Source organism: Capra hircus, chromosome 1, assembly GCF_001704415.2.
Source record: "Capra hircus breed San Clemente chromosome 1, ASM170441v1, whole genome shotgun sequence".
Lineage (NCBI taxonomy): Eukaryota > Metazoa > Chordata > Mammalia > Artiodactyla > Bovidae > Capra > Capra hircus.
The window spans coordinates 2,850,533-2,868,338 of NC_030808.1; the positions used below are offsets into that span (position 1 = coordinate 2,850,533).

Consider the following 17,806-nt stretch of genomic DNA (forward strand, 5'->3'; position numbering starts at 1 on the left):
TCACTCGAATCCAAAAGTCTTATTTATTTATTTTTTTTGGCTTGGAATCCAACTTTAAAATTCTAAACCTAAATAAGGCATGCCTCTTTCTGAACTAGACTAGATCAGCGTGAAACCTATAGAAGATATTTTTCTAAGGCCTGTTTCATATATCTATAGAAACTGTGTAGGATAAAAAGTATTCCAGCTGAGCTATATTAAATTCCTAATAGGGAAGAAAGTGAAAGTCGCTCGCTCGTGTCCGACTCTTTGCGACCCCAGGGACTATATAGTCCATGGAATTCTCCAGGCCAGAGTGGGTAGCTTTTCCCTCTCCAGGGGATCTTCTGGACACAGGGATCGAACCCAGGTCTCCTGCATTGCAGTGGATTCTTTCTCAGCTGAGCCACAAGGGAAGAAGCCCAACAATGCTGGAGTGGGTAGCCTGTCCCTTCTTTAGTGGATCTTCTTGACTCAGAAGTTAAACCGGGGTCTCCTGCATTGCAAGCAGATTCTTTACAAATTGAGCTGTCAGGGAAGCCCTAATAGGGAAGGCCTCCACCTGGTTTTGATCCAGTTCAGGCAGAGGCTATGGGCTGGGAGATGTTACCTAATTCCCATAAGTGAGTCTGTTTCTCTGTTCTCATCTACTCCTGCTAGAAAAGAATATGGTGTTGGAGAGGGTGGAATTAGTGATCAGAGAAAGGTGTTTTCTATTTGGGGGGATTTATGCATTTCTTGCCTTTATTTGGTTTGTCACTTCTACATTCCAACAGAATCTAATGAGGGAATTCAGGAGATTTCTGTCTTTTCCAAAATGCCATATCTACTTTTCAGACATCCCAGCCCTAGGTCATTGAAAGACACAAGCCAGCAAAACCAGTGACACTGGCTGTGATTACTGAGAGAGCCAAATACAGTGTCTGTTACACGAATAGGTGAGCCCATAGACTTCCCAATAGGCCATCAGTGAGCAAAGACAGGCGGTGACAGGTGCGAATGGTGCCGATTTGTGGGGAGACTCGGGCAGGTATGAGCCCCTGGCTCCATCCTGCTGATGTTCCTGGGTGAGGAGGACCGCAAACTAACTGCACTGTTTCTCACTGTGTCCAGAAAGTGCTGTTCTCTCTGGGGGGATCCTTTCTGTATTACGCTGACCGCTTCAAGCTCTACAGTGCCTTCTGCGCCAGCCACACGAAGGTCCCCAAGGTCCTGGTGAAAGGTAAGGCCTAGGAGGCCCGGGCAGCAGGTGGGCATGTTAATTGTCAGTTCACATTTGTGTGGCTGACCATGGTCGGGGGCTTTTGGATGGAAATCTAAGAGTCATTGTTGTGCCAGATAGATATTCCAGCAAGCTACAAGTGAGAGTACACTTGTCTCTTGGTGTCTGTGGGGTATTGGTTTTAGGGTCCCCCATGGACACCAAATTTCCGGGACGCTCAAGTCTCTTATGTAAAATGCGTACTGTTTGCACATAACCTATGCTTATTTTCCCATATGTGTGTGTGCTTAGCTGTTCAGTCGTGTCCAAATCTTTTGTAAACCCCTGAACTGTAGCCCGCCAGGCTTCTTTGTCCAAGGATGTTTTCAGGCAAGAATACTGGAGTAGGCAGCCATTTCCTGCTGTAGGGGATCTTCCCAACCCAGGGATTGAACCCCTAAGTCTCTTTATCACTAGCACCACCAAACATCGCTAGGTTACTTGAAATACCTAAGACAGTATGTGCATGCATGCCAAGTCACTTCAGTCGTGTCCGACTCTTTGCGACCCCATGGACCATAGCCTGCCAAGCTCCTCTGTCCATGGGATTCTCCAGGCAAGAATACTGGAGTGGTCGCCACGTCCTCCTCCAGGGGATCTTCCCACTGCAGGCATCGAACTTATGTCTCCTGCACTGGCTGCTGCTGCTGCTAAGTCGCTTCAGTCGTGTGTGACTCTGTGCGACCCCATAGACAGCAGCCCACCAGGCTCCTCTGTCCCTGGGATTCTCCAGGCAGGAATAATGGAGTGGGTTGCCATTTCCTGCTCCACTCACATTGGTAGGTGGGTTCTTTACCACTAGTGCTACCTGGGAAGCCCTAATATAGTATGTGTGTGCAGTGCTTAGTCGCTCAGTTGTGTCCGACTCGTTGCAACCCCGTGGACTGTTGCCTGTCAGCCTCGTCTGTCCATGGTAATTCTCCAGGCAAGAATACTCCAGTGGGTTTCGATGCCCTCCTCCAGGGGATCTTCGCAACCCAGGGATCAAACCCAGGTTTCCAACATTGTGGGCGGATTCTTTACCATCTGAGCCACCAGGAGGCCCAGTACAGTATAAGTGCCAAGTAAATAGCTGTCGATATGCAGCAAATTGAAGTTTAACCTTTTGGAACTTTCTGGAATTTTTCTCCCAACTGTTTCCTCTTCATCGTTGGTTGGCTCCACAATGTAGAACCTGTGGATATAGAATCCTTAGATATGGAGCGCTGACTGCACTGAGAAATTAAATGCATTAATATCTTAAATTAATGGTGTTGTCAATTTTCTTATTATGAAAGTTTTGACTCAGCTCTTCAGGGCCAGAATTGATAAGTCAATTTTCCAATTATGCAAAAACATAGGGGATTTAGAAATTCCCTACTTTATTTGTATTTTCATTAATTTCATAATAACCTACCACACTTCATACACCTTTTTGTGTCATTTCATCTTTCCCTCACCGATTTTTGTTCCCAGGTGAGTGATAGTAGTTACCACCATCACTACTAAAATTGCTTCAATTATTTACAAAAGTCCAGCTGTAATCCTGTTTTGCACAGAGAAGAGTAGAGGTTCTATATTGGCAAGCTCCTGTTCCTAAGTGTTCTAAGAAGATGGTGGGTGTTCTGAGAGTCACTAAAAAGCTGTTTCTCTTCCATAGTTCTGTGTGTGACTTTGATAGGTTAAGGGACTAGAAAAATATAGCCTTGGTAAACAGTAAAATCTATAGAAAGTTCAGTTTCAAAGGATCTCTGGAAATCAGCCTGCTCTTCCTTTTACACCTTACCAGGTGGCTGCCATGCAAACAACTGCTGAATATGTAAGTAATTTACTTACATTTGTGTTTGCTGCCAAAGAGAACTAGCTTGATTTAATTCAAAACTTATTATACTAAAGATGAATACAACACAGGTCTCTGGATAGCAAAAGATCCTGCCCCAGATAATGACATACTTAATGACATACTTAATGATAGTTCCAGTCCATGCAAAAGAGTTCTGCTTCAGCATAAAAACTTAAAGGGAACCTGGGAATTTCCTTGTCCAGCTATATGACAAGGAAATTGTCCTGCTGTGTGGTTTTATATAAGCTGCACTGTCATATAGTTCTGTGTATGTATGTCTTTTTAAACTCTAACTGAATGCTGTGTTATGAGAGTGTTAACAATTTCAGAGCACTTTACTCTCTGGTAAAATTATATACTCATCACAGTCCTTAAAGCAGTTTGTGTTATTTTTACTCACTTGATTAAATTCTGCCCCAGTAGATTTTCAAAAATTCAAAATCATTATATTTTGCACCTGAAAAATCATCCCTTAAACCGTTAGGTATGACCCATATTTTTCTGATGGCCCAATGTGCAGATAGAATGAAGAGACCTCTTTGAGAACACGAAGTACCCGCCTGGGCTGCTTTGCAACCACTGCATTTCCAGTCTCCTTTCTCTTCATGGATTTGGTGGCTGGGTCCATGGAATCTGATTCCTCTTGGTGGGCCTTAAAATGGCTGAGAAGATGGTAGTCTTTACAAGGCCTTTCCCCACGACTGCTGTTTTTCTTAATTGAATAAAGAGAGTGAGAACTCGCTCTATGATTTCACGATAGCCTTTTACAGTCCCTTCTGTTCTTCTTTTCCTTCGGCTGTGCTGGGCCTTCCTTGCTGTGCGAGGACTTTCTCTCGTTGTAGTGAGCAGCCTTCTCATTGCAGCGGCTTCATGAGTTGCAGAGCATAGGCTGTGGGTGAGAGGGCTTCAGTAATTGCAGTGAGTGGGCTCAGAAGTTGTGGCCATGGGGTTAGTTGCCCCTTAGCATGTGGGATCTTCCTTGACCAGGGACTAAACTCATGTCCCTTGCATTGCAGAGTGGATTCTTAACCATTGGACCACCAGGGAAGCCCTATCTTTTGTTCTTAGCTCGCATTCCTAATTTTTGGAGATGGAAATATGTTTTATCAGAAGCTTAAAAAAGTATATGCCTACAGTTAGCCATTTTAATATATTGTCCATTCTTCTTCCCATTTTTGCTCTCAGTTCAGCCTCTCTTTCCACCATTTCTTTGGAAAGACAGGACGTGTCTTCCTGACTGTCCACTGGCATATAACCTTTCTGATTGTCTGGGGGCCCACAACTCCCCAGGGCTGATTTTCAGCCTAGCTGGGACACAGATAAAAGCCCAGCTCGTGAGGAAATTGCTGCCTGTGTTACTTTAGGTTGGTTGTATGTTTCCCTCTGAGATAAATCCTGATAGCTGGTAGCACTGCATTAACACAGGACAGATCTTAAAAGGCGTTCCCTGCAGGAGACCAGCACCGCTCCACTTACCCAGCTGTAAGGCACTGCTGCTGCTTTTTTTTCCCTTCCTCTTCTTAAAAGAGGTTCTATCAGCAATGAAATGATTGAAAGATTAGAAGAACTGGGGTAAGCAGTGTTGGAAGATGCAGGCTTTTGTATTATTCAGAGATGGCGAGGCCAACAGATCAGGAGACAATTACCATCAGAAGTTTCTGGGACTTCCCTAGTGGTCCAGTGGCTAAGGCGCTGCACTTCCAATGCAGGGAACCAGGTTCGATCCCTGGTCAGGGGTCTAGATCCCACATGCCACAGCTAAGAGTTTGTATGCTGCAACCAAAGATCCCAGCACAGCCAAATAAATAACTTTTTTTATTTAAAAGAAAGATTGTGTGTTATTCACGGTTGCCAAGAGGAGAGGAGAGGGTCACTCAATGCAGGGCCATGAGATGAAGCACCAGGGTCCACCAGGAGGCAGAATGAGTGAAGGGAAGACACAGGCAAGATGCTCTGTTGTGGCATCTGCAGGAAGGAATGGGTGAAGCAGGGCAAGTGGGCTTAGGATTGGCTAATTTGAGTAATCTCAGCAGGCTCTGGGGTGGGAGAGCTGTCCTGAGTTCTCTGGGACCTGCCTCTGGGATGCTTAGGGCAGGGGCAGTATCAGCCTAGAGTTATAAAAGCCTCATAGAAGAGAGATGGAGGTGGAGGCTCTGGACTGGTTGGTTTATGTGTGAAAGGCATGCTTCCAGGTGATTCCTGGGCTGTCTGTACGGACTGACTCGCTCTAGGACAGGCTCTCCTGGGTCTGTAAGGCCTTTGATGTCAAAATATCAGATTAAGAAGACAATGCAACAGCAACCCTTGAAAACCTCCGTGCGTAGGACTTACAGACTCTGTTACCCCTCAGCTCAGGGGTCATCAGCCTCCGGGATCTAACGCCGGGTTATCTGAGGTGGAACTGATGTAATCATCATAGAAACAAAGTACACAGTAAATGTAATGTGCTCGAATCATCCCCAAACCATCCCTTTCTCCCCAATCTCAGGAAAAATGGTCTTCCTCCAAATCAGTCCCTGGTGCCAAAAAAGGTTGGAGACTGCTGCTAACTCATTGGAGCTCTGCTCACTCCTCCTAAATAAACAGAGAAATCTGATGGGCAGGCCTTCTCTGACCACTCACTGTACTCTCAGTCCTGTGAAAAGGCACCTTGGAGTTAGTGAGTGAAGTTGTGAGAAGGTAGTCATTTGGATGTTCCGCCCAGTCTGTATTTAAACTCTTTCAGCCAAGACGGACGCAGCTTTCAAGGCGTTCCTAGACGCCCAGAACCCAAAGCAGCAGCACTCGTCCACCCTGGAGTCTTACCTCATCAAGCCCATCCAGAGGATCCTTAAGTATCCGCTTCTGCTGAAGGAGCTTTTTGCTCTGACGGACGCAGAGAGCGAGGAACACTACCACCTGGATGGTGAGCCAAGAGCCCCTGAGAACTGCCCCTTGTTCACGTCTCTCCCAGAGCCTTTAAATGGTCTTTTCATTTATTTCATGACCTGTTTTCCTCCAGTGGCCATCAAGACTATGAACAAGGTTGCAAGTCATATCAATGAAATGCAGAAAATCCATGAGGAATTTGGGGCTGTGTTTGACCAGCTGATCGCTGAACAGACTGGTGAGAAAAAAGAGGTAAGGACCCCTCTTCTGCCCAGCATGCTTGTCCGTAGAGCTGGGCTGGTCTGTTTCTTTTTAAGGTGTTATTTATAAGTAAAATAGTAACAATGATAGTGTTTTTGTTGGTGGCATTTTTTTTTTTGATTGAAGCATAGTTTATTTACAGTATTGTGTTAGTTTCTGATGTGCAGCAAAGTGATGCAGTTTGCATATATATATATTCTTTTATAGATTCTTTTCCATTATAGTTTATTACAAGATATTGAATATATTGCCCTGTGCTGTACAGTAAGACCTTGTCATTTATCTATTTCATATATAGTAGTTTCTATCTGTTAGTTTCAGACTCCTAATTTATCCTTCCCCTTCCCCCTTTGAAAACTGTTTGTTTTCTATGTCTGAGTCTCTTTTTCTTTCATAGATAAGTTTATTTGTATCATACTTTAGATTCTACATATAAGTGATATCATATAATATTTGTCTTTCTCTGATTTACTTCAATTAGTATGATGACCTCAGGTCCATCCATTTTTGCTGCAAATTGCATTATTTCATTCTTTATTATGGCTAAGTAATAATACACTGGAATAGTATATATATTATATGAGTGTATATATGTGTGTATATTAGAGAAGGCAATGGCACCCCACTCCAGTACTCTTGCCTGGAAAATCCCATGGACGGAGGAGCCTGGTAGGCAGCAGTCCATGAGATCACTAAGAATGGGACACGACTGAGCGACTTCACTTTCACTTTTCACTTTCATGCACTGGAGAAGGAAATGGCAGCCCACTCCAGTGTTCTTGCCTGGAGAATCCCAGGGACAGAGGAGCCTGGTAGGAGGCTGTCTGTGGGGTCGCACAGAATCACACACGACTGAAGCAACTCAGCAGCAGTAGCAGCATGTATATATATGCAGCAGTATGTATACACGTCTCCTTACCCATTCATCTGTCAGTAGACACTTAGGTTGCTTCCGTGTCTTGGTTTTTGTAAACAGTGCTGCTATGAACATTGGGGTGCATATATCTTTTTAAATTAGACTTTTCTCCAGGTATGTGCCTGGAGTGGACTTGCTGGACCATATGGCAATTCAATTTTTAGGTTTTTAAGGAACCTCCAAACTGTTTTCTGTAGTGGCTACACCAATGTACATTCCCACGTTGGTCGAACTTCTGTCTTTTCCCAAGGCTACACTGTGAATTTTCTTTCTCAGTTGAATTATTTCTTAGTTTAGGAAACATATCCTGATTCTTTCTCTTCACCCTCCAGACCTCTGATTTTGTTCTCTCTCAAGTGTGAGAGTGAATTTCCGTGACCATGACTTGGACTGTTTCTCTAAACACTGTTAAAGGTCATGGCCGTATCTCCAGAGACTCGACTAATAATTGACATGTAGTAGGCGCTCAGTGAATATTTATTGAATGAGTGAAAGTTTCAAATGACTCTGAATCTTTTTTTTTTTAAAGTCTGCCTGAAACTGCGCTTAGAATAAAGAGTCACAGGAACAGATACACGTGAGAAAAATGTAAAATGAACTCTAAGTTGTGTCTGAGCCACTGAGGAGAGCTGATGTGAGTGCAGTGCAGATAGTACTGAGATGGATCAGACGGATGTGCTGCGGAATGATACTCACCAGTGCTGCTGTGCCCCCTGGTTTGATTGGAGAGTTGTCCTCATTTTCCCTCCTGCCTCAAAAAAGGAGACAAGCCAGCAGGAAACTATGAAGAGAAACTCTCTTGCCGTGATTGGATGGAAGGAAAGGCAGAGGGCTGGCGGGGATAAGACCTGGTTGTTTAGTCTGGAAAAGAAAACAGCCTTCTCTTTGGAGGTGTAAAGGGTTATTCTCTAACGGGTTCCCATTTATGTCCTTGGTGAAACAAAAGAAGTTTTGGACTGTAAAAAGATAATTTTCAGAAAAAGGTAAAATCATGACATCTCATAGAGATGTAAAGCGAACAAATATGAAGATGTGTATTTTACATAGATGATGTGAGGGAACCCGACAGTCAAAATAGAAGGTGTATGTACAAAGTGAAGAAATGGCGAGATGATTTGTAAATGCAGACAAATTGGTTTTTCCACAGCGGGAGGAATCAATTAAAGTCACTACCAGACTGGAGAGTATGTACACATTTATCTGTTTCCTGCACCTTGCAAAGGAGTTCAAAGACACGTAGATACGGAATTGGACTCTGATAGCCCAAGAGGGTGTGCTGTAAAGGCTGCTCAGTTTTCCACTGAAACACGATTTTTATTCTTTTCCACTGAAACACGATTTTTATTCACCATGGTATTGCAGAAAGAGTATGTGAATATTCTCTGTCTACCAGGCAGATAATTTAATATATCAGAATGTGGAAAAGACAGACGTGTCTCTCTGGGTTTTGTTTTCATTTTCTTGTAAAATTTTTTAGTAAGAAAAATGCGCTATGTTTATTAAAGAAAAGACCAGGCTACAGAAAAAGGCAAGAATTAAAACTACCTACAATCTCAGAACACAAAACTTACCTCTTGATGTTTGGGTGTTTATTTTTAAAAAAAATATATTTATTATATACTTGAATATTGAATATAATTTCATATATGTTCTTGAATATTTTGGAAATTATTTTGTACCTTGAGTTTTTCTATGTTGAACAAAGAATTATTTAATTTTCACATTATTTTAAATGATTCAAAAGGATCATTGAAGTGATTGTGTAATATTTTACTGTGTGATTGAACAATGACTTGCTTAATTCCTATTGTCAGGTACTTCTCTTGGCTTCATTTGACGACTATGAATAATACTTGGGAATTATAAGGCTTCTATCCTGTACTTTAGTTTATTTCATTTTGACAGAAGTGAATTTTATTGAGTCATGGAAATGAACAATTGCAGTGCATTTCATTATATTCCAAATTGATTTCTGAATTTTAATGATCTTGAGAGCAAAGGACTATTATGCCAAAGACTAGAAGGTAATATGGATAGCAGATTGCAAAGACTTTAGACAAAAAGCTGCATATGATTCACAAGTCAGACTATAAAAGGGCATATGGCTTTGGTGGAACTGCCCAACCTCCAAAATGAAATTCTGTCAACTAAGTAAGAAATCGTTCCAGCAGGGAACAAAGAGACGTAGCGCTATGCAAAACAGTCTCTTGTGAGCAGACATTCTGTTAGGGTAAAAATGTGCAAAAGATGAAGGCGGGACCTTTGACCACATACCAGTATTTCATGGTGGGAAAGCCCTATATCAATAGTAGGATGTCTGAAGATGACAAAAATGAAAGCTTGGAGAAGATGCAAAGAGAGCAACAGAAGATTATGTCTTAGCACTATAGGAAGAATAAGAAAAACAAAAGACCACTACCGGGGGCTAGAAGTATCATAAGCAAAGACATTTGATGACCCAGAGAAAATGACTCAAATCCACTTGATGTCTTTTTTTTGCCTCCACTGAAGAGAATGGTCTTCAAACTGGAAAGGATGGAGTGATCTTGAATCCACAAAAGTAAAACCCTAGGGAGCATGGTCCTGGGGAAATAGTGTGTCCTGCGCCAAGATCAGTGATAAGTCTGTAGCAATACTTAGAGAAAGCAGTATTGTTCCCTTAGTGAATACTGCCCTGGGGGTGTGGTTGACTAGTTACTTAATATGAAGAAAGTAATATAGTTGCTTAATGTTTTTAACCACTGACCATATGACTAATCATATAGCTCACTAGTAATTAGAGTAATATTATTACTATAATGATCTTGATCGTTATAATGGCAATAGTACCAGTCTGTTGTACACTGCCGGAGCTCCATTTCCAGCATTGCGGCCCAGAGTGGTGATTAAATGGCGCCATGCTCAGTGGAGGGCTGCTTGGTGGCTGGCATATCTAGAAACTCGGTCAGATCGAAAGCAGCAAAATAAACCAGAGCCATCTGTCCTTGAGAAATTCAACATCAAGTTCTCAAATATTCACATTGCTGCTTTGAGGGAGAAGGTCTCAGGCTTGCTTGCTATGGACACAGAGTAAAAGTGAGAGGCTGGTGGGCGAGGGCTCCAGGGAGGCATACTGGGAGAAGACCCTCCCCACAATTGATAGGGTTGCCCAGTGGATGGACCTTGGACTCTGGTTGTTGCAAAGCCTCGTCCTCTGTCATGTTAGCACAGGGAGCCGCATGGAGGGGCCAGATGATCCTCGTACCTGTGATTAGGTTGCTCAGTGGGGAGGATGGGATTTTGATAGGCGTGGAAGTGGTCAACAGCTCCAGTGAAAAAGACACACAGGACAATTGTCGGGCACGGACACTGGTGGAATCTGAGGATTATCACGCTTCTGTAAGGAGAAGAGGACCTTGTCCATCTGAGATGGCTTAGCATTTGACCTTTGAGGCTGCAAGAATAGACCTTGCGGTTTCTAAGGACCCCAGAGCTCACATTGTAGAAGCTTAAAGAACAATCTCCCAGCACCTCAGTTGGCTTCTTTTTCCTCCTCTAAAGTGAAATGAAATCTTTGTTAAAATGAGTCAGAAGAAGAAGAAATGAAGTAAAGATTGCACTGCTTCCCAGAAGACCCTTGCTCCAAAGGGACTTAAATGCGCAGGTGGCAGTGTCTGTAGTTTCCTGGATCTTTGTCATGGATGACCGTTGTTTCCCCTTGGGTAACTATCTATTTGAACACCAAACCTCTGTGATTTTATTCATCAGTTTTGACAGGTCTTTGGTTGTTGAGCTGCTAAGTTGTATTCAACTCTTGCGACCCCATGGACTGTATCTGCCAGGCTCCTCTGTCCATGGGATTTCCCAGGCAAGAATACTGGAGTGGGTTGCCGTTTTGTTCTCCAGGGGATCTTCCCAACCCAGGGATGGAACCAAGCCTCCTGCATTGTGTGGGCGGATTCTTTACTGTTGAGCCACTAGGAAAGCCCTTTGAAAGCTTTACTGCAAGTGAATTTCACAAGCCCTATTTGTATCTTTTGGCCACCATACTCTTGGAATTCTGATACACAAACACAGAATAAAGGGAGAAAAGATGACCAGATGGAAGACATTATTTAGAGGCATTTTTCTTGAAGTCATATTGACACCAGCCTGTCGAATTTTAAAATGTCATGAATATCTTGAGTGTTTATGACATTACCCAGTAAGCTTTGCCCTGGATTTCAGGTTGCAGATCTGAGCATGGGAGACCTGCTGTTGCATACCACCGTCATCTGGCCAAACCCGCCCGCCTCGCTGGGCAAGTGGAAAAAGGAGCCCGAATTGGCAGCGTTTGGTATGTGTCACCAAAGGGCTTGGAGGGGCAAGGGAGGCTGGCTTATTTTTTGAAATAAGTTAACATTTCTTTTCCAAGACACAGTTTATTAAAGTATAATCACATAAGTTATCTGCATTGTCTTCTCGATGTGGCCACTAGCATGTCACCAATACTAAATTACACCTTCCAGCTAAGTACAACCAACGTGACCCCCCCTGTTGTGTTGTGTCTCACCCGGGTGTAGACACATAGGCAGGAAAAGATGTTTTTTAAGCTGCTTCTCTGAATATCATTTGAAAATGATGAAAGAAAAATCAACACATCAAAACTGTCTCTGTATCTGAGCCCCCCAGTCTGAGGTCTTTTGTTCTCTCCCTGACTCTGTGTTGCTGTTTGTGATGCCTGGGTTCAGGGCATGGTTCTCAGCTCATCTGTTTTGGCACCACTGGGTGCCTTGATCAGTTGTAAGGTGCTTGTCAGTCACACTGGTATTATGAAGGATTATTTTCTTTTATTTATTTTGAATTGAAGGATGATTGCTTTATGATATTGTGTTGGTTTCTGCCATGTTGTTGTTCATGACTGTTGCCTGGTCATGTCAGACTCTTTGCGCCCCTGTGGACTGCAGCACGCCAGGCCTCCTGTCCATCACTGTCTCCCAAAGTTTGCCCAAGTTCATGTCCATTGCATCCATCAATATGAATCAGCCATAGGTATACATATGTCCCCTCCCTCCCACATTCCACCTCTCTAGGTTGTCACAGAGCCTCGATTTGAGTTCCCTGAGTCAAGGATTATGTTGTCAATAAACTAGTTCTGATGGATGTAGTTGCCACAATTAGAACTCTCATGTTGTTTTACTGGAAAATGCTTTTTTGAAAGAGAAAAACTGTGAGTTAGCCCACTGTACATAATTCAGGAAATATGGCTCATTGTTGTGTGTAAATGCTTGCACAGCATGAGTGTTGTTCTTGAGTATAAAATGATTAGCCGTGATCAGCGACCAGTGTTCTTGCTTTTGTTTTAGGCTCTGTCATTTCTTAGCCTCCCCCTAGAAGATTCATAGGCGAGTAATAGTATAAATGAAATCTAATATTAATATTTCCATTCACCTTCCTTCTCTTATCTTTCTTTGGATGGAAGAGGAAAAGTTTTGCTGTTTACTTTTTTTTTAATTTTGTTTTTTAAATTTTATTTATTTTTTAATTAAAAGATAATTGTTTTACATGATTTTGTTGTTTTCTGTCAAACCTCAACATGAATCGGCCATAGGTATACACGTGTCCCCTCCCTTTTGACCCTCCTCCCATCTCCCTCTCCATCCGACCCCTCTAGGTTGATACAGAGCCCCTGTTTGAGTTTCCTGAGCCATACAGCAAATTCCCTTTGGCTATCTATTTTACATATGGTGATGTAAGTTTCCATGTTACGCTTTCCATACATCTCACCTTCTTCTCCCTTCTTCCCATGTCTATAAGTCTATTCTCTATGTCTGTTTCTCCACTGCTGCCCTGTAAATAAGTTCTTCAGCAGTACCATTTTTCTGGATTCTGTATATATGTGTTAGAATATGATATTTATCTTTGTCTTTCTGACTTACTTAACTCTGCATAATAGGCTCTAGGTTCATCCACCTCATCAGAACTGACTCAAAGGTGTTCCTTTTTATGGCTGAGTAATATTCCATTGTGATTATGTACCATAACTTCTTTATCCATTCAGCTGTCCATGGACGTCTAGGTTGCTTCCATGTTGTAGCTGTGTAAATTGTGCTGCAATGAACAATGGGATACATGTGTCTTTTTCAATTTTGGTTTCCTCAGGGAATATGCCTAGGAGTGGGATTGCTGGGTCATATGGTGGTTTTATTCCTAGTTTTTAAAGGAATTTCCATACCGTCTTCCATAATGGCTGTATTAGTATACATTCCCACCAACAGTGGAAAAGCGTTCCCTTTTCTCCACACCCTCTCCAGCGTTTATTGTTTGTAGACTTTTTGATGATGGCCATTCTGACTGGTGTGAGGTGATATCTCATTGTAGTTTTGATTTGCATTTCTCTAATAATAAATAATGTTGAGCATCTTTTCATGTGTTTGTTAGCCGTCTGTATGTCTTCTTTGGAAAAATGTCTGTTTAGGTCTTTTCCCCACTATTTGATTGGGTTGTTTGTTTTTCTAGCATTAAGTTGTATGAGCTGCTTGTATATTTTGGAAACTAATCCTTTGTCAGTTGTTTCATTTGTTATTATTTTCTCCCATTCTGGGGGTTGTCATTTCGCTTTGCTTGTAGTTTCCTTTGCTGTGCAAAAGTTTTTAAGTTTAATCAGGTCCCACTTGTTTACTTTTGTTTTTATTTCCATTACTCTAGAAGGTGAACCATAGAGGATCTTGCTTTGATTTATGTCATCAAATGTTCTGCCTATGTTTTCCTCTAGGAGTCTTATAGTTTCTGGTCTTCCATTTAGGTCTTTAATCCATTTTGAGTTTATCTTTGTGTGTGGTGTTAGGAAGTGTTCTAATTTCATTCTTTGACATGTAGCTGTCCAGTTTTCCCAGCACCATTTACTGAAGAGGCTGTCTTTGCCCCATTGTATGTTCTTGCTTCCTTTGTCAAAAATAAGGTATCCATGAGTGCATGGGTTTATTTCTGGGCTTTCTAGCTTGTTCCATTGGTCTGTATCTGTTTCTGTGCCAGTGCCATACTGTCTTGATAACTGAAGCTTTGTAGTATAATCTGAAGTCAGGAAGGTTGATTCCTCCAGCCCCGTTCTGCTTTCTCAAAACTGCTTTGGCTATTCAGGGTCTTGTGTGGTTCCATATGAATTGTGAAATTTTTTGTTCTCGTTCTGTGAAAAATGTCATTGGTAATTTGATAGGGATTGCATTGAATCTGTAGATTGCATTTGGTAGTATAGTCATTTTCACAATATTGATTCCTCCTACCCAGGAACTTAGAATATCTCTACATCTGTTTATGTCATCTTTGATTTCTTTCCTCAGAGGCTTATAATTTTCTGTGTACAGTTCTTTTGCCTCCTTAGGTAAGTTTATTCCTAAATATTTAATTCTTTTTAGTGCAATGGTGAATGGGATTGATTCCTTAGTTTCTCTTTCTGATTTTTCATTGTTAGTATATAGAAATGCAAGTGATTTCTGTGTATTGATTTTGTATCCTGCAACTTTGCTGAATTCACTAATTAGCTCTAGTAATTTTCTGATACTATCTTTAGGGCTTTCTCTGTACAGTATCATGTCATCTGCAAACAGTGAGCGCTTTGCTTCTTCTTTTGTGAACTGCATTCCTTTTATTTCTTTTTCTTCTCTGATTGCTGTAGCTAGGACTTCGGACTTCCAGAAATATGTTGAATAAGAGTGGTGAAAGTGGACACCCTTATCTTGTTCCTGATCTTAGGGCAAATGCTTTCAGATTTTCACCATTGAGGAAAATGTTTGCTGTAGGTTTATCACAGGTGGTCTTTACCATGTTGAGGTAGGTTCCTTCTGCGCCCATTTTTTGAAGAGTTTTAATCATAAATGGGTGCTGAATTTTGTCAAAGGCTTTTTCTGCATCTATTGAAATTATCATATAGTTTTTATCTTTCAATTTGTTAACATGGTGTATCACATTGACTGATTTGCATATATTGAAGAATCCTTGCATCCTTGGAATAAACCCAGCTTGATCATGGTGTATGAGCTTTTTGATGTGTTGCTGAATTCTGTTTGCTAACATGTTATTGAGGATTTTTGCACTATGTTCATCAGTGATGTTAGCCTGTAGTTTTCTTTTTTTGTGTTGTCTTTGTCTGGTTTTGGTATCAGGGTGATGGTAGCCTCATAAGATGAGTTTGACAGTGTTCCTTCCTCTGCAATTTTTTTGAAAGCATTTTAGAAGAATAGGCATTAGCTCTTCTATAAATCTTTAATAGAATTCTCCTGTGAAGCCATCTGGTCCTGGGCTTTTGTGTTTTGGAAGATTTTTGATCACAGCTTCCATTTCAGTGCTTGTAGTTAGGTTGTTCATAATTTCTATTTCTTTCTGGTTCAGTCTTAGAAGATTGAACTTTTCTAAGAATCTGTCCATTTCTTTAGAATATCCATTTTATTGCCATACAGTTGTTCATAGCAGTCTCTTATAATCTTTTGTATTTCTGCGTTGTCTGTTGTAACCTCTCCTTTTTCATTTCTAATTTTGTTTACTTGATTCTTCTCTCTTTTTCTTGATGAGTCTGGCTAAAGGTTTGTCAGTTTTGTTTATCTTCTCAAAGAACCAGCTTTTAGTTTTATTAATCTTTACTATTGTTTCTTTCATTTCTTTTTCATTTCTTTCTGCTCAGATCATTATGATTTCCTTCTTTTCACTAATTTTTGGGGTTTTAAATTCTTTTTCCAGTTGTTTTAGGTGTAAAGTTAGATTGTCCATTTGATGTTTTCTTATTTCTTGAGGTAGGATTGTACTAGGATTAACTTAACTTCCCTCCTAGGATTGCTTTTGCTGCGTCTCGTAGGTTTTGAGTTGTCATGCTTTCATTGTTATTTGTTTCTAGAAATTTTTTGATTTCCCTTTTGATTTCTTCAGTAACCTGTTGGTTATCTAGAAACATGCTGTTTAATCTCCATGTGTTTGTGTTTCTTACATTTTTTCCCCTTGTAACTGATATCTAGTTTCATCGCATTGTGATCAGGAAAGATGCTTGATACGAATTCAATTTTCTTAAATTTACTGAACTTTGATTTGTGACCCAAGATGCGGTCTGTCATGGAGAATGTTCCGTGTGCACTTGAGAAGAAGGTGCATTCTTCTGCCTTTGAATGTTGGTGTGTTTGATATTGTCCCAGAGGTCACTGAGACTATCCTCAGTTCTTTCCATGCTTTTTACTTTGTAAGTTATTTCCACCATTTTATCTTCCAGCCCACTGATTTGTTCTTCTGCTTCAGATATTCTACTATAGATTCCTTTTAGAGTATTTTTAATTTCAGTAATTGTGTTGTTTGTCTCTGTATGTTTATTCTTTAATTCTTTGTTAATTGATTGTTACATTTTCTCCATTTTGTTTTCATGAATTTTGTTCATCTTTACTATCATTATTTGAATTCTTTTTCAGGTAGTTTGCCTATTTCCTCTTCATTTATTTGGATTTCTGTATTTTTAGTTTGTTCCTTCATTTGTGTAGTATTTCTCTGCCTTTTCTTTCTTTTTTTTTTTTTTTTTTAACTTATTGTGTTTGAGGTCTCCTTTTCCCAGGCTTCAAGGTTGAATTCTTTATTCCTTTTGATTTATGCCCTCCTAAGGTTGGTCCAGTGGTTTGTGTAAGCTTCCTATAGGGTGAGATTTGTGCTGAATTTTTTTGTTTGCTTGTTTTTCCTCTGATGTGCAAGGCTGAGTGAGGTGGTGATCCTGTCTGCTGATGATTGGACTTGTATTTTTTTTGTTTGTTGTTTAGATGAGGTGTCCTGCACAGAGTGCTACTGGTGGTTGGGTGATGCTGGATCTTGTATTCAAGTGGTTTCCTTTGTGTGAGGTCTCACTATTTGATACTCCCTACAGTTAGTTTTCTCGTAATCTAGGGTCTTGGAGTCAGTGCTCCCACTCCAAAGGCTCAGGGCTTGATTTCTGATCAGGAATGAAGATTCCATAAGTGGTTTTTTATGGCATTAAGTGAGATAAAACAGATACCCCAAAATGAGAAACCAAAGATGAACCCCAAACAATGGTAGTTACAAAATCAGGCAAATAATAATTTACATATGCATATACACCCATTGGCAAAGTCAAAACAGTCCAGCAAATGTAAAGTGCCATAGATTGACCTGGTGACCAAAGGAAACCCAAAATTATATGTACCAGTTAAGAACAAAACTAACCAAAGCACAAACTGGAAAAAATAAAAAACAAAAACTGAAGCACGGTGCCAATTAAGGAGTAAAGCTATGAAAATAAAGCTAACAAATATATTGAGAGGAAAGGAAAGAAGGAAAAAAGGAATAGTTATGCAAAGTTAAATAGAGGTAGATAAAGAAGATTTATGGACAGTTATGACCAACCTAGACAGCAACCTAGACAGCATAGATCATGGCATCTGGTCCCATCACTTCATGGCAAATAGATGGGGAAACAGTGCAGTGGCTGACTTTATTTTTCTGAGCTCCAAAATCACTGCAGATGGTAATTGCACCCATGAAATTAAAAGATGCTTACTCCTTGGAAGGAAAGTTATGACCAACCTAGATAGCATATTTAAAGCAGAAACATTACTTTGCCAAAAAAGGTCCGTCTAGGACCTTCAAGGCTATGGTTTTTCTAGTGGTCATGTGTGGATAGGAGAGTTGGGCTATAAAGAAAGCTGAGTGCCAAAGAATTGATGCTTTTGAACAGAGGTGTTGGAGGAGACTCTTGAGA

General features: G+C 40.9%; 1 protein-coding gene across 6 annotated transcripts in view; it reads left to right on the top strand.

The window, feature by feature from the left end:
• Nucleotides 1-17,806, top strand: part of TIAM1 (T-cell lymphoma invasion and metastasis 1) — a 462,470-nt gene that overhangs the window by 425,345 nt on the left and 19,319 nt on the right. For all 6 annotated transcript variants that reach the window (XM_018048483.1, XM_018048423.1, XM_018048380.1 and 3 more), the window contains 4 exons: nt 1,093-1,201; nt 5,788-5,967; nt 6,064-6,182; nt 11,314-11,422. In XM_018048483.1, coding sequence (XP_017903972.1) covers nt 1,093-1,201; nt 5,788-5,967; nt 6,064-6,182; nt 11,314-11,422 — 517 coding nt within the window. The remainder of the gene's footprint in view (nt 1-1,092; nt 1,202-5,787; nt 5,968-6,063; nt 6,183-11,313; nt 11,423-17,806) is intronic.